The following is an 18181-nucleotide window of genomic DNA, read 5'->3' on the forward strand; positions in this document are numbered from 1 at the left end:
AACACAGTACACTTACTTCTATAGCTAAATGTAGAATCATAATATTGGCAGCAAATAAAGACACCAACACGTATCTTTAGCGGTGTCATTGAGTGTGCACATTTCAAAAAAATCCATGAACGCATATAAAACATGGAAGAATTTCTAATGTATACAATCTACAGATAGAGATAAATTACTACCTTCTATTGTCAGTAATTACCTGTCAATAATCTGAAGCTGTCCCAATATACCCGATAAGTCATTCTTATCGCCTTATATTGGGATGCGTAAATTGCAATTTCCATACAAACTTCTATCGCTGGTAAGCTATACGTCTTCCCATTGACAGACAGCGTGTACGGATAAGGTGAGTCACCGTCGATAAGTTTATTAGGACAGAAAAGTCAACGATAGTTACGATTTTTATCTCAAGAAAGAGATAGAGAGAGTACGATTGAAAAGATTTTAAAAACAGATAATACAAGATAAAACAAGGATTTAAATACATTCACGTGTTATAAAGTGGTGCAGAAATTATACGGATCGTCCTCCCAAGGGGAATTGAATCACCAAGTAGACCAATTACTTAAAAATACTATAAAATGTATTTTATTTTAGGGATGGCATTATGCATACTGTAGGTAGTAGCACATTTTACTAAATTTTTACTACAGAACTAAAATATTTATTTAGTAACAACAAAATTCGTTTTAACTTTGCCTCATTGTGGGTTGGCGAAATATCGCTGTTTATTTGTTTTTCGGTAATATAGGTAAACTTTTTTTCAACTTTTCCTATGTCTTATAGTATAAATTATGTACGTGCTAGTGTCTTCCTTATTATACGTTATTTTTATTCCTACAAGACAGGACGCGTAAAGATTATGGATAAAAGCTTTTCAATTAGAAACATGGAAATGATTACTAATGATACCGAACAAGACATATCAACAGACAATGTGATCACTCCAATTTAAAAATGAAGATTTCTATTTATACAATAAGATATTTACGATGCTCACTAAAAGCGCTGTACCAATTTGTATCAGGAGGATTTATTTGCCTCGATGGCAATACAAATGTGTTGAATGACATTCTTAATTACTTAGAAAAACACACAGCATCAGTTTTTCAAGAGTTTGTTGCACACATTGCAAAAAGAAACTGCTTGATATACTCATCTCGCCAAAAACTAAATTTACTTGCGATTTTTCACGGAATATAAATTATATGCTTTTATAAAGTGAATCATTTAAATATTTCCAATATCAAATAATAGTCAGTGTTGTTACAGTAAGTTTCTCTACATTTTTCTTTTAAACCACATCAGTTTTGTTTGTATGTTTTGTGTGCATTTGTTTCATGTTTTAATTAATATTCTGGTGAGAGTTAATTTATTATTGACAATTTATTTATTAATTAAACATAAAAAAATTAATACTCAGAAATTATTAAATGAAACCATCACCGGCTATGAGGAGAGGAATTACAGAAGCATTGCCGGCCTTTTAGAAAAGAATACGCCTTTTGTTAAGGTATACCTACATTAGATATTCTTATATATTTATTTTATCATGACTGATCTCCTCATACATAACGCATACATCGTCCACATATTATCTGACATACATTGTCAATATGACAAGCACGCGAACCAGTTACCATTGGTTACCGTAATCATGTCATGCCGAGAATCAATCACCAATCACGTTTTGCGTATGGCAAAGTAACTGACATAGCACATCGTAATATCAGTCTTAATTCAATACCAATAACACTCTTTTTATTATGCAGTGATAGTTTACTGTATTGTAACTTAATTGTGTGAATTTTTTGCGCTAATAATCAATGGTAGATGGTATGACAAGACTGGTTCTATGTTTTATATGCGTTCACTGAAAAAAATCGTCAAAATGGCAAAGGAGGCGCGACGACAATGCTACAGATTAGTTTCATCTCTTGTTCACAATGCGTTTATTTTAATGTGTTTGAGAAATTAAACAATTAAACTTCTCCATTAGTTACAAGCAGCAACATCAGCATTTAGAAACATTTACAAGAAAACTTGTGGTTAGCAACGTCCACAAATAGTACCTACATTTTAACAAGTAAACTTTCAATTATACAAACGGACTCAGGAAGTGTTGTCTCGCAAAAAATCTGGCACGAGACATGAGTTATCTAATGCTATCTAGAGACACTTTTTTGAGTCTCGTGCCTGATTTTGGCGAGACAACACGTCCTGAGGATGCCTCGTGTAGAGGCGAAACACGTGTCGAATTGTTTAAAGACAAATATTGGCAGAATTAACACTAAAGAAAACTCAAATCATTGGTATGATTATGGATTTCCGCAAAGTAACGCCTATTTCAATAAAAAAAAAACTTTCAATTATTATTGGTGTCAAAAGCGACGTTATACAAAATGGCGTCTGAAGTATCATGTTGTATGTAAATAACTTTAAGCCGTTTCGGCATACGTTTGCTGATTGAAATATTTACCCCAATATTTGCATATAAGAAAATTGACTTAAGATGTCGGTCGCTCTTTCAAATCTTTCTATTGTAAAGCAATGATTAATATGTTATTAATCCCAAAAGTGAGGGTTATTATTGTTTAAAACATAACAAATTATTTAATTAAATAAATTTCAATATGTATAAGTTGTTAAATAAAAATAAAATTTCATTTTATTGTAAAAACAATTTAATTATATTTAAATAAACGTTATTCAACAAAATTATGAGGTAAATTAATATGTATTTTCGTTGGTTGTATTTAATACCTTCTTTATTACAATATTATTCTTTTTACAAACGTAAAATACCACGAGGCATAACAATATTTAAGGACTGTTATTTTGTTACGACACAGTAAAATAATTCCTTGCGTGCGTACATAAATACACACAAACTTTATTTCTAAACACATCTTCCATAATCGGTAAGTGCCATAATATGTCACTAGATTTTTAAGATACACCAAAATCGGAATTTGGTTTATGAGATGGTTTATTTTGCATGGTCTTATAGCTTGTTTCAATTTCTTTCTTATACATTCACTCAAATCATCCTAATTATAAGCAATCTATTAATACGAATTGACAGGCAGCGGCGCGTGCGCCAAAATCGCGCCTATCTATGGAAAGGTTGATTCCGATATAAATAACTAAGCTAAAGCTAACATTGCAAGCCACAGATTCACGCTTTGCTCGAGAATTTTAGTCACTTTGTTCAGAGCCTATTCTACATAATTTTTGTGGAATCTGTGGCTTTTAATAATGACTATACGTTATACAACACAGCGCTCTACGGGTCCAATATGATAGCGCGATTCTTGCGCCTACCATAATTATTTTGCGCATCGGTTATGGTCGCCGAGGCTCGCGTGGATTATAAATACTATAATGCAAAAACGTTGCATTTCCTTAAAAGTTGTAGGCAAAAAGTATTCTAAATTCAAAAGCCAATTCGACTGTTAGTATTTTGACGATTGTAATATGATTCACCAAATACACAACTTTGATTTTGCTATTATTGTATTCTCATATGGTAGTTATTGTTATAATTCTGACTGAGGTACTTACAATTTGTAATTCTTCATCAATGTTATCTTTGCTGGGTCAGACTGTACGAATAAATAACTTATTATGTCATTACCGATACAATAAATGGTTATCCTTTTACGCTTATTTACATTTCAATAACTTATCGACATAAATCATTGAACTATAACTATATTGGACATAACTATATTGGACATAACTATGGATAGATAAGATATTGTCATTAAACGGCGACAGCAATCATGTATCCGTAACTAGAGATACATTATGATGATATGAAAATGAAAACGGCCGTTAAACAACAGCCTGTTGTTAAATCCCCGCGCCAGAATATGACAGGCGGCCATCTTGTGATGTTATAGTGACGTCAGACGCTGCAATAGTCATCAGTTTATACTCTTTAGACTTTATACTGTTTTTTTTTTGTCCTTAGTCTATACTCTATAGACTGTATCATGCAGACGTCAATAGAACCACGTCCGTCCCTGTTCTGGCGGGAAGGTTTATAGTAATATCTGTACAGTGATAGTATAATTCACCAATTACGCGTCGTACTCATTTTGACAATTAATATAAATCAACAAAGGTTTTTGGTAACGTTGGCTAAGACAGGTAGATCGTAAGACAAATATTTGTTCTCTCTTAAATAAATTATGGCACTTAAGATCATTTATACGTCTAGATAGACTATGACTGTTGTGAAAACGTCGAAAAAAATGAGTTTAAAATTGTCATACAAATTGCGAGTGTAAGACGTAGGTTGTCACGCATACTAAAGTAGTAAACCGGGTCTGATTTTATCGGTTGTCTAACAGCAAGAGACTATATAGACGTATAAATTATCTAAGTAGGTATGTGAAATGTCTTGCATGTACATGAATGTAGAATGCAGATTTTTTCATAACACTAACTTTTAAATATGGCCTTGTATGCGAACAAGGTTTGAATGTCAATTATATAGGAATTTAATACATTTCCATTGAAATAATTACAAATATATTTCATGAACGTAATTCGAGTTTAAATTTTTTAACATTACATTTTAGTGATATTAAAATTTATCAACAAAGTTATAACTATTTACTCCATTTGTTAAACTATTACTACTAACTAACGATTGATAAAGTATTAAAAAATATACATATAGCATAGTTTCTGAGTCGAGTAATGTTATTAACCTTACCATTACCAAAATTGACCAAACAATATGGAAATAAAAAGATAAATTTAATTTTGTCTTATACTAAATAGGCGCAACCGTGAGCTCTTTAAATTCTCACTATTTTGTACATAGTAAATATATTATTAATATTGTACTTTATCATGCATGCATAGTACAATGAGCCAAATCACATAAGAAACAATTGCTTAACAAAATGTTCTAAAATATCTGGCAAGACTTCTCATTTTATCCATTGATATTTTTGTTATTTGAATGTTAACAAAAGGTGTAGATATAATTGAATGTACTGTAATTAATATTATGTGTTATTCCACTGGCTTCCAACATACGACAGCCTTCATATCGTCTGGGGCCAATGCGAAGAGTCTGTTGCCGTTGGGGTCTGCGTATTGGTTGATTTGGTAGTCTAGAAGAGTCTGGAAGCCAAAAACATCTGTGCCGAGTTGCTGAAAAAAAGAATGATGTAATTTATTAATTAAAAGTAGTGATGGTCTTAATTAAATCACAGCTCGGCAAAAGCAATCTTCATAATACTACATAGAATTGATGTGTTCCTAATTGTTTGGTGATTCTAGTAATTAGCATCGAAATGAGTTGACGGATGGTAATTTGGCAAAAGACTTAAGACACCGTAAATACTAAATATTGATCAGTTCAAGTATTATTGAATTTGAAGTACCTATTTATTTTATAAATGATATTGTAGATATAGTACATTACGATACAAGTGCACAGAGTACGTCGTTCCCGCACGAGCGAAGCGAGCGCAGGTTGAGCTGGCACGAGTATCGTATGCTATTTTTCCTATTAAGTTGCGCAAAGTTCGACCACTATAATTATTTTCAATCGTTCCCGCACGCTCACTACATTCCCGCACGCTCGTGTCAACTTGTGGGAAAGTGGTACTTTGCGAACGCAAATGCATGCGCAAAAACGAACTTTGCGCACGATAATAGGAAAAGTTATATTACAACCCGACACTGAACAAAGAAATCATCGGGTTGAAGATAGAAATGGGTACGAAAAAGAATGGGATTAAAAAAATTAACAAACAAAATATAATTTATTCACTTCGGTCAATACCTTATCATGGACAAGTAAGCTTTAATACGAAGAAGTGGTGAGAAACGCAATTTTTTTAAGTTAATAATAAGAATTTAGCTATATTTTATTTAAATACTATGTGCAAACAGGTGGAAAAATGAATGAAACATTTTGAATTACTTTAGTAAGTTTAAAAACCAAAAGAGAAATGCTAATATCATTACATGATTAATTCTATAGAACCAGTTACGGCAATTGAGAACTGGAGTGTTAGAAATAACCAACCTGTGTCAATGGACTGGTATTCGTGGTGAAAATACCAAGAAACCGCCTCTCCCGAGCGATGTTCATTGACGCGATCTCCAGCTGGCGAATAGCTGCTACGTTGTCAGCGGCACTCAAACTGGAACACGTCGCCATCATAAACGAGTGGAGAATCGTACCTGTGAACATTTAGTATATTATGTCAGTCGTTATAATACAAGAATCCCGGGCGTTGCGTTCTCTGTCAACAGTTAATAAACTACGAGAACCTGCCCGGCTTATCACGGAATATTATTCATTTGGTCCTAGAATATATCAATCTGTAAACATGTAACGTTCAACTGATTTTACGCGAGAAACAATTATATTAAGATATAATCTTATAACCTACTCATGGTCGCTCAGAGGGTAATTGATAGGGCTATGCTCGGAGTTTCCCTTCGAGATCGAATCAGAAATGAAGAGATCCGTAGGAGAACCAAAGCTACCGACATAGTCCAAATGATTGCGAAACTGAAGTGGCAGTGGGCAGGGCACATAGTTCGACGAACAGAGAGCCGTTGGGGCAGTAAAGCCCCCACAAGATGGACCGACGAAGGTCGCCGGAATACGTTGGATGAGGGTAGCGCAGGACCAATCGTCGTTGAAATCTTTGGGAGGGGCCTTTGTCCAGCAGTGGTCGTCTTCCGGCTGATGATGTCGATGAAGAACCTACTCAATCATTCACCTTTTCCTTCTGGCAGCATTGTGTCCCTCACTTTTCCCTCCACGAACTCCAAGAACGTCATGATTTTTGCCAATCCTCCAGCCAACTCTATATCCGGTTCATCTCTTGCGTCGAAGTTCAATGCAACAGCGACGGGTGTACCTTCATCTGTAGCAAATTATACAAAAGATACTAGCAAGATGCCTTAAGAAATATTTTGGCACATAAAGGCCTCAAATGTCATTGTAAAACATTTATTTATTTATTTATTACACTTTTTTGACACCACATTAACAAAATATAACTTAATTACTAACATACATAATTACATGATATGGTGCAAATGGCGGCCTTATCACTATATAGTGATCTCTTCCAGGCAACCATTTGTAATACAATAAAAGAGAACGGCAGTACATTAAAACGGTAAGAAGTGTCAAAAATATAGACACGCATAATATATACTATACTAAAATATACATACAGATAGATTCTATCAAATAGAGGACAGATAATGTTTTTTTAGTTGATTTTAAAGGATGCTAATGATTGTGCTTGTCGGATAGTAAGCGGCAGTTGATTCCAAAGAGTGATGGCATTAATGGTGAAAGAAGAGTGATAGCTATCAGATTTATGGAAAGGAACATTTAGTATTTGTTTCGCAGCAGAGCGCAACGAAAGCTCATGCTGAGACCCTAGTAGCACAAATCTGTCTTTAAGGTAAAGAGGAGTGTTTTGGTGAAAAATTATGGAGTAAAGAAGGTGTAGAATGTGGGAATTGCGACGTAGACGTATAGGAAGCCAGTTGAGTTTTTTTCGGTAGGAGGAGACATGATCGTATTTACGTAGGTTAAAAATGAAGCGAATACATAAATTTTGTAGGCGTTCGAGTTTATCCAGCTGAGCCTCGGTAAGGTCGGGATAGCAAATGTCTGCATAATCAAGAATGGAGAGCAGGCAAGTCTGCGCAAGACATATTTTACTAGGTACTGGGAGAAGATTACGTAACCGGCGCAGGGATCCATGTGCGGAGAAAACTTTTTTACTTAATTCATTCAGTTGCGTCTGCCAAGAAAAATTTGAATCTATATGTAAGCCTAGATTTTTGACATTACTACTAAAAGGGATTAAAACATCATTGATACGAGGTCTAGGCAGTACATCCCAGTCAATTTTAGAGATCAGATGTTGCCTGCCTATGATAATTGCCTGCGTTTTTCCTGGATTTATCACTACACCATAATTTTTACACCACTCGCATATGGTAGCGAGATCCTTATTAAGACTATGAACTGTAGATTGTAAATCAGATAACGTGGAGTGCCTATAAATTTGAACATCATCAGCATATAAGTGGAAAGAAGAATTTAGATTGCTAGTGATAGAGTTTATAAATATTGAAAAAAGCAAGGGAGAAAGGACACCTCCCTGTGGAACACCGGCAGAAACCTGAACCCAGGATGATTGTATATCCGCAACTTTAATACGCTGTCGTCGCCCTATCAAATAGCTATGGAACCAACTCTCGGCATCTGCTGATAAATTTAAAGAAGATAATGATTTCACTAAGATGTCGAAATCGACAGAACCAAATGCGTTACTAAAATCAAGTAAGGTTAAGATAGTAAGCTGTTGGTTATCCATAGCGAGACGAATATCGTCCGCAACTTTGACCAAAGCGGTCTCTGTGCTGTGTCCAGGACGAAAACCTGACTGCACGGGGCTTAGAAGACAGTATTTATTAAGGAAATAACTAAGTTGTTTATAAACTAACCGTTCCAGTAATTTAGAAAGGAAAGGGAGTATAGATATTGGGCGATAGTCGCGAAAAGTCAGAGGGTTTGAAATTTTTGGTAAAGGAATTAAGTGAGCTTCTTTCCATGTTTCTGGGAAAGTATTAGATTTAATCGAAAAATTAAGGATGTGGGTTATTATAGGAAGAAGAATGTCAATAATTGGAATAATCATGTTTCGGCCTACACAGTCGCTTCCTATGGCTCTTGAGGAAATAGATAGTAAGTTATTCCTGACATCACTTTCAGTAAAAGGTACGAAAGAGAAAGGTTCAGGAGCTTGTTTCATGAAATTAGAGAGAGTATTTAGAGTAGTTTGCTTTGTATTGTGATCAAGAAGAACAGGAGACCTTGAAAAGTGCCTATTAAGAGAATCGACGTTAAGTGAAGCAGGAAGAACTGTTTGTTGCTGTTTCCCAACACCAAGTGATCTTAAAAATTTCCAAACTTTAGCAGGATCGGGATTATCGACTGATTTAAATATGTGACGTTGTTGAGCATCCCTACATATTCTGTTGCATCGGTTTCGGATACTTTTATATTTAACTCGATCGGAACTAGAATTGCTAATTTTGTACTTTGTTAATGCCCGAGTTTTTGCATTTATTAATGTCCTAATTTCATCTGTGAGCCAAGGAGCGGGGAGATGTTTCTTTTTAACAGGTCTAAGAGGCGCATGCATTTCATAAAGCTGTAAAATTAGAGAGTTGAAAAAACTGATTTTGGTATCAATTGAGTCAGTATTATATACTACAGTCCAATCGATATTGCTAGCATCATAGTTGAGACGATCCATGTTAAGATTGTTGAAGTTACGTAGCCAGACTGTTTGAGGTTTTAATTTAGGTAAGCGAACTTTATATGACAAGAATACCAGATCGTGATATGAAAAAGGCACTGAGGTGAACTGACCATGCTTATGTACAAGGTTATTTTTTGATACAATTATTAGATCAAGTAACGATGATTCACAATTAGGTAGGTTATGAGTAGGCATTAAAGGAAGTAACTGCAAGTTGAAGGAATCAATTATTGATTGGAGCTTTCTGCTGCGATGATTAACTTTGCACATGCAGGTATTGAAATCTCCCATTATGATCACATGCTCGTATAATGGAGTAAGACAGTCAAGAATGAATTCAAATGCACTAAAATAATCAACGCCTAACGAAGGACTGTAAAACACACCCAATAGTACTTTGGAGTGTGATATGCTAACTTCAAGTACAAGATGTTCCGCAGAGTCACCGGGAACATTGTGTAAAATCTTCATTAAAATAATTATTGTTACTGTGTTTGAAATATACACCTACATAATTTGATATCGAATTTCTGAATTAATAATTAATCACTGACGTCAAAGCGGTACCAGTAGGAGGTTCCTTTGCACAGGATGCCGGCTAAATTATGGGCACCAGAACGGCGTCTATTTCTGCCGTGAAGCAGTAATGTGTAAGCATTACTGTGTTTCGGTCCAAAGGGCGCCGTAGCTTATGAAATTACTGGGCAAATAAGACTTGACTTCTTATGTCTCAAGGTGAAGAGCTCAGTTGTAGCGCCGCTCAGAGTTTTTGGTTATTTCAAGAATCCTGAGCGGCACTGCATTGGGTAGGGCGTATCAATTACGATCAGCTTAACGACCTGCTCGACTCGTCCCTTATTTTCATTAAAAAATGCAATAATTATACACAAGGTGTGAAAAAAAATGCCAAATATATTCCCCATATCGCATGTTAGTAAAAGTAATTTGCTCTCTTCTTCGATCTATGGTAAATTCATAATATATATGGCCTTCGTTAGTTCAAAGGACTTTAGGGTATCAAAGCGGGTGGTCATTTTTCTTGTTTTTCTTATCATTGTCTCGACCCTTTAATGTCTTTAAAAAAAACGCAGTTTATGTAGACTACCATAATAACTGGTGAACAATATTTGTGGACAGGCATTCAGTAAAGCCACAGCTACCATTTACTATTGTTTTGGTAAACTTACTGTTCTCCAGTACCACGCTGAGGTCTGCAAGCAAAAGTGGTTGCCAGCAAGCGTCGATGCAGCGTGCGTAGTCCCGCACATGAATCTCACTGCGGAGGAACTGTTCTAACTCTGCCTTCTCGTAGAACGACGAAACGATCATTCTAGAAATATTATCATTGTTGTATCTCTTGCAAGTTTCTTATATTTTATTCATAAGGTTATCGGTAGTTTAATAAGTAGAAAACAGGCCATGTATCTTTAATACTGGTCAATAATAAATTGAAGCAAAAGTTTTTAGAACTGGTTACTGTAAACAATATAATAAAATAATAAGTTTAAGTTTAGAAAATGACAGACAAGGCAAAGCTGCCTTATTATTGTGTAGGTATTTAATCAATTTGTCATATTTTGTTTGATGAAATGGCGGCAAATCAAAAATTGTCTGCATCGCGTCAATATAAATTTAACTCGAGAAAATTTTCGTGCAATGATATTTTATGTTATATTATTATTTTTATAGTTTCGATGTCATTTAAGTCAATAAGAAAGATATGTTAGCCTACGATTAGCCTTTTGCAATGAAGCCCCATTCGTACCACTGTTTGTAAGTGGTTTAATGAGTTTAAACGTGGTTCACCTAATTTCACCGATGATCTGCGTTTAGTCGACCTTCTACGGCGACAAATCCCCGGTAATATTGATATTATCAATATGGATGTTTGTTTTCGAGTTTTGGATATTTTGCATCACATCTTTAATGCTCGGAATAGTTCAATGGATGCCTTAGGTGTTTTGGTGATCAAAGGCATTCGATTGCATCCAACATGAGGATATACAGGAAATTACAACCATTCAAATGGGTGTCCTACAAGGTTCGATCCTTGGATCTTTCCTCTATTTATACGATTTGCCATATTTTGTTTTTTAGTATAATCATCTTATTATATTTATTATATTTAAACTTAAGGACGTGAACTGGTTTTTTGATGATTTTAACAACGTTTTGATGTAAATATCGGTTCAATGTGAATAGTTAAAGTAAGAAAGCTAAATATTTTTAAATGGATAACATCAAGTATAAATTTGGTGAAATCCTAAGTAATTGTGAATATTTCAAATACACATAAGGACTCTGAGCCACAGCCTGGACCATCGAAGAAAAGTAGAATAGAATAGCTAGCTAATAACTGATTGGAAATATGATTCTGTCGAGGTTCCCTCATCGGCAAGATATCTGTGGAGTAGGCCTACTTTGAATTCCATGTAAAAAAAACCCGCCTAGGATAGATAGCCGCCTAAAGATGATAAAACTACGTTAAACATTTCGTTTTGACCGGATTCTCATAAGCATTGACGAACTCGGTCAAGTGTGGAGCGCTGTAACAGCGTTTTAATAAACAATTTTGTAAACTTACTCAATAACTCGGTCTTTGTGCTCATCTCTCATCTGCGCCACATTAAATTTGGGTGACTCCTCCGTACCTTCAGGTGAGGTTGACATATGACGCAGCACTTCTCCAAGACTTAATGCGCCAAGAAAGTCACTTATTTCTGAAATATGATTTCAAATATTGCAAAAATTTACAGTAGCAGAAGATAAAATAGGAATATCAAGAAAAAATAAATAAAAAAAGTTTAAAAAAAAACAACCGACTTCATAAACACTATTCCAAAACAATAGATAAAATATGGACTAAAAAGTATGAAAATAATTGCATATTTTTATACAATCTAATTAATTAATCTAATTCTAGTAACGAATATTGTTATTTTTGGAATCGGTGTCCTCCCGCCGCGGCCCCGATCTCGCCTCTCGCCTCCTCACGTCGCGTCAGGCACATGTCACATTTAAGTATGTATGTAGTTACAAAACTACCTTGGCTGACACCGACTCCAAAAATAACAAAATCCGTTCACCCAGTCCAAAGTTTTTAGGTAACAAATATAAAAAGGATTTCCGATATTTGAGAACCTCCTCCTTTTTGAAGTTGGTTAAAAGGCAAACTTATTATCACATTTTTCGCTATTACTATCCTTTGCACGAGCGAAGATATCTGGTCCTGTTCTATTAACAAAATTTAGTGGGCTAAACTAATTTAAAATTCGATCTATTTATTTCTCTTTATTTTATGTATGAAAAAAATTGAGACGAATTAGCTTGTGGCTGAATTCATTTCTATCTTGAAACTTCTTTGTATGGATTTTTTTCAAGTTTGGGAAGTGCCCTTTAAAGCGCTATTTAGATGATAGAGAAGCATTTACTTGAGCTGATAAAATGCTCGTAAAATACCTTTATTTATTTACGGTGTGTAGATTGATACATCTACTGTGTGCCAAGTATGAGATTTTTTACCTATTCGATCCCTGAAAAGTTACTACGATTTGTATGGAGTCGAAAAAGCGCCATCTAGTGAAAGAGGAGGATAACATCATAGACGCCATACAAATCGTAACTCTTATGCGATCGAATATGTAAAAAATCTCAATTACTTTCATTTTTAACCGACTCCAAAAAGGGCCACCCCCTTTTTGGAGTCAATTTGATCAATGTTAATTGTTATCAATTTTGTTCATTCAGTAGTTTTCATTTTATGAACATTGATATGAAAATTTTGTCTACCTGGATGACATAATTGTTTTCTGTGTACGGCTTTTTTTTTGGAGTTTTCATTCAGGTTGATTATATATTATTATTAACTGACACTAAAACGTAGAAAATAAAAAATAACTACGTTTAAAAAACCGACTTCAAAAATTGAAAAGTATCAAATAACTAAAAATTTAATTTAAAACACCTCTTATGCAAACCTTTACATTAATCAAATACTATTATTTGTATGTGTTACATATCGATAGCTTTGAAGTCGGTGCCAAGCCAAATGTAATAAAGGTGACTTTGAGCGGGATAGCTTCGTCTAGAACAAAACAACCCAAGCGGACAGACACGCATGGCTAGACAAACTAAATAATTACAGTAAGTAAGCTGTTTATAAAACTTATTAAGTTTTATTTTGTTTAGGGCACATATAAAAAATAGTATTTTATTAATATTAAAGGTAAAGGTTTGCATAAGAGGTGTATTAAATAAAAATTTTAGTTTTTTAATACTTTTCAGTTTTTGAAGTCGGTTTTTTTTTATTACGTATTAATATACATTTACTTTTTTTATTTACACGTGTTAGTCGTTGAGTATTTGACGTTTGAGTATTTTTGTTGTAGTATAGAAACTTTATACAAATGATTTAAGTTTTCTTTAGTGTTAATTCCGCTTTTTTATATTTGTTTTTAAAACAATTCGACACTTGTTTCGCCTCTACACGAGGCATCCTGAGGACGTGTTGTCTCGTCAGTCGTATAGATTTAGGAATTAACACTAAAGAAAACTGAAATCATTTGTTTAATTATGGATTTCCGAAAAGTAACGCCTTAAAAAAAATTGAATTAATTTTTTTTTTTATAGTATCTTTAATGATTTATTAAAAGATGAAGCTGTAAATGTTGATTTAAAAGAGTGGCAATGAGTTTTCCTCCCACTTCTTCTCATTAATGCTTTCTGATAATATAAAAAGAAAAGAAAACTTTTGACATTCATAAGTGTCATTTCCTTGACCTACATGAATAAAGTGATTTTGATTTGATTAAAACGCCCACTATAGACACGTAATACTATCCCCGGAATTCTCATCCAAGAAAATACTGCCAGGCAAATAACAAAACGCGGATTACTCCACTCACCAATATAAAATCCTTTTTCCCTCAACTTGGTGATGGTAAATATTGAATTAAGAGAGTTTCCCCCCAGCTCATAGAAGCCGGCTCTCAAAGATATTGCTCCTCGCGCCGACCTGCCCAGAACTTCTCCAACCGTCTCAAACAAAGCACGGGCTGCTTCGATATTTTCAGGGTGCACGTCGGAATAGTCATAGTCCAGAGATATTATCGTATCATCTAAAAAAAGTTTCTCGTTATAAAGTTTGTTCAGTTAAATGTATGAAACATAGTGTTGCTACCCAACCTTATTTGTTCGATAGAATGTTAAACACATCTTTGAGTAAATCTCCGAAAAAATAACCCAAAACGTCGCATCATACATCACAATAATGTGAGCTCGGAAGACAAATGATTTTTTGAAGCAGGAAAACATGAGCTGATGGACCATCCTCCATACAGTCCTGACCTGAGCCCAAACGATTTTCTTACATTCCCTAGAATGAAAGATTTATAACGCGGTCAACGGTTTGAAGACTCCGAAGCAACTGTGGATGCGTACAAATCAGCCATTTTGTCAACATCAACTTCAGACTGGAATAACTGTTTTAATGATTGGTTTGCACGAATGGAAAAGTGCTTTAAGTTGGACGGATAATACTTGGAAAAACATTAAAATACAATTTAGCCATACCGTGCATGTGGTTTTTCTTATTCCCGATAATTTCCCGATCAGTGTGCCCCTCGTACCAGAAATGATGTAAAATCTGTTTGACTTAACCACTTAGAAATGAGGAGATCCGTAGGAGGACCAAAGTCACCGACATTACGAAACTGAAGTGGCAAAACAGAGTTCGATGGACAGATGGCCGGTGTGACAGAAAAGTCCTCGAATGGCGAACACGTACAGGAAGACGCAGTGTTGGTAGGCCCCCCACAAGATGGACCGACGATCTGGTCAAAGATCGCCGGAATACGTTGGATGAGGTCAGCGCAGAACCGATCGTCGTGGAGAACTTTGGGGTAGGCCTTTGTCCAGCAGTGAACGTCTTCCGGCTGATGATGATGATGACGATGAAGGTCACTTACCATTATTGTTTGTGTTCTCGAACATCTTCAGCAGCTGTTGTCTATCCACTTTACCGTTCACAAGAAGTGGTATACTTTCTATTATTATCACCTGTAATTAAATCTTAATATAAAGTGACTTAGCTTAAGAATTTTACTTGCTAAAAAATAGTGCATTAATAATCATCTGCATAGAAGTTCCTATTCACGATATTCAGTATTTTTCTTATATTCGGTCGGAGATTGTTTGCCTTGAATTGAATTGAAAATTGCCCTATTTTTAGTCATGAATTGAAGTCCACATCTCTGTTTGTCATTATGTCAAGGACTTACCTGAGGTATCATGTAGTTTGTTAGCACCTCCTTCAGCGCGCTCTCAATCCTCTGTCCGTTAAGACGCACGTTAGGGGCAAGCTTCACAAACGCCAGGATCTCAGGGTTCCCATATTGTAGCCCATAGCACAATACGACACCTAGTTGATTCGGAAAATATTACAAAATCTTCTAGTGTCTGATTTATTATTTTAATACTATTAGAAACATGTTCGTGTGGTAGATCTACGAATAACCAATTCCAATGCGAAAATCAAGCAAATAATATAATGATGAATGCAATAGGTGGAATTGGCTTTTACTAGATTGATATAAGAGTTAAACACTGATTTATAATTATAACTAAACAGTCGGTATATCATTTTGACTTGTTAGCATCCACTTAATTTAGTGTAGGTACGGCAAAAAGTCACTCCAAATATGTTGACGTCACTCACACTTAGTATTATGCTATTATTTATGGAGTGCTTTTTGTTCTCATTTTCCAAGAAATTCATAAAATAAGTCTCTTACGTTAGTTTGTTCGTAAATTGCTATGTTCAAAGCAAGATTGGTACAGATATGGTCAGTTGCATACCTTTCTCAACTCCTTGGATTGCCGCGACAGCCCTCTCAACTTCTTGCAAGTCCACTCTGTGCCCTCTTATCTTGATCTGCGAGTCTGTTCTGCCCGCGTACAGAATCACACCTTTGTACAGAATACCGTAGTCTCCCGTACGGTATAAGCGGCTGTAATCTGTGCAGAAACATTGTTATAAGGCAAATATTATAATGCAGCTTAAGTATAATATCATGTTGAATATTTTGGAATAGCTGCGTTTGATGAAATGAAATACCTAGCACTACGTAGAGACATCACTTAATTGTTAGTCTTCTTTCGCATTTATTACAAGGAGAGTTCCGAAGACCTATTTAAATTGATTCCACGAATTCGTACCATCGCACTACATGCTAAAAAACTGCGATATCATCCTAAACATTTGGATGTGTGGCGTTACTTCACCGTAGTGCGATTCTAAGTCAGTTTCTTCCTCGAGCTTCAAAACTGTGGAATAATATTTATTGACGTTGTTTCTAGGTTAATTTGATACGAGGATTTTCAAAAAGAGCGCGTTTACCCATCACCAAGGCTGATAGCACATCTTTGATTCAACTGATATTACATGAGACCAGCGGTGACCTCTATGGTTTTGCGACTTCTTATGCTTATATTTATAGAAAAAAGCAACGAAGAAACATTCCTTTTTAAAATAATGGGGACGAAAAGGACATAGACTTAGCATAAGATGCAGGCGGTTAAAAGTTGTGATTATAGTTACAATGTTAGCAAGACATATAAATCATGTCACCTGGATGTGAAGCGTGTGGGTTGTCGCAGAACTTCTCAGGAGCCTGACCGCCCACGTAGCCTCGAGCGAGGTTCTGCCCTGCCACCCATACTTCGCCAGTGTCCGACTCTCGTGACGGGTTCATCTTCTCATCCAATAGGAAGACAGCGCAGTTATCCAGTGGTCTACCTATAAACAAAATAATTATAAAGAGATAATTCCTTTTGAACTCATAAAATATCAAATCATGACGTTCTTCCAGAAGGGTCATTGTAAGGGAAATATACATTTATTTCTGGAAATAAATTTCCTTGGGTTCAGAAGTTTGTACCTCTACTGCGTTTTGTATATAATATTATTCGTAAACACTGTTTTTTTCTGTTTAAGATTTAAAATTATTCATCTAAAACATTGTTTGCTTGCACAAAATGCATTGTTTACTTCTTTATTAACTACACCCAGATTCACTTTTAAAATAATAGAAGAATCATCAGCAAATAACACAATCTCATGGTCCCTCGTCCACTTCAAGAGGTAAATCATCAATATTCAAAAAACAAGAAAGACCCTAGAATATAAACCTACAAATAGCTATTCCTACAGGTTTACCCAAAAACGGTTTACCGTTTGTGTACACTACCTAAACTGTTACATCATTAACAGATTTCTAAAGTGGAACTTCTTTCTTGGAATAACCAAAAATATTAAGCATAAAATAATATAAATAAAGACGGTCCAAAGAAAAGACTCACATTGATTGTTGATCTAAGGCCTGGTCAAAAATTATAGCTAATTGCGTTACAATAATATCATTTACATAATTAATTACTTTGACTGACATTTATTTACCTATAGGAATTGTGGGAAAGAGATCTATCTGCGAATATTTCTCCATTACGTAATACGTCACATCGCCCATGACCTCCGTGCTTCCGTAGAAGTTGGCAAGCTTGAAGCCGTCATGGTCACCGAAGTATTGGAAGAACCTCGCAGCTAACTCTTTGCTCAGTGTCTCCCCGGAACAGACCCACAACTTGAGCCGGCGTAGAGGTCGTTCTGACCGGTTGAGTGACAGACACATGAGAATAGACTGGAGTAACGTTGGCACCAGGACTAAGCGTTCCACCTGGAAGTTTACATGTTGAATAATTACTTTGATTTAATAATCCATACATCTTAAATTTCAGTTAAGTATATTAATTTTACATATATATAAATAAATATAAGTAATATGTAT

The 18181-nt window shown here is 35.1% G+C and overlaps 1 protein-coding gene across 1 annotated transcript in view; it reads right to left on the minus strand.

Moving 5' to 3' along the window:
• Positions 1–2681: 2681 nt before the first annotated feature.
• LOC126977229 (zwittermicin A synthase ZmaJ-like) overlaps positions 2682–18181 on the minus strand; it is a 66875-nt gene continuing 51375 nt past the window's right edge. The window contains exons 7-17 of the mRNA XM_050825956.1: positions 17794–18070; positions 16966–17133; positions 16194–16352; positions 15617–15756; positions 15305–15395; positions 14243–14455; positions 11923–12058; positions 10526–10668; positions 6765–6911; positions 6059–6216; positions 2682–5175 (exon numbers count right to left, since the gene is read on the minus strand). Coding sequence (XP_050681913.1) covers positions 5035–5175; positions 6059–6216; positions 6765–6911; positions 10526–10668; positions 11923–12058; positions 14243–14455; positions 15305–15395; positions 15617–15756; positions 16194–16352; positions 16966–17133; positions 17794–18070 — 1773 coding nt within the window. The 3' untranslated portion in view covers positions 2682–5034. The remainder of the gene's footprint in view (positions 5176–6058; positions 6217–6764; positions 6912–10525; positions 10669–11922; positions 12059–14242; positions 14456–15304; positions 15396–15616; positions 15757–16193; positions 16353–16965; positions 17134–17793; positions 18071–18181) is intronic.

The sequence above is a fragment of the Leptidea sinapis genome, chromosome 44, assembly GCF_905404315.1.
Source record: "Leptidea sinapis chromosome 44, ilLepSina1.1, whole genome shotgun sequence".
In the NCBI taxonomy this organism is placed as follows: domain Eukaryota; kingdom Metazoa; phylum Arthropoda; class Insecta; order Lepidoptera; family Pieridae; genus Leptidea; species Leptidea sinapis.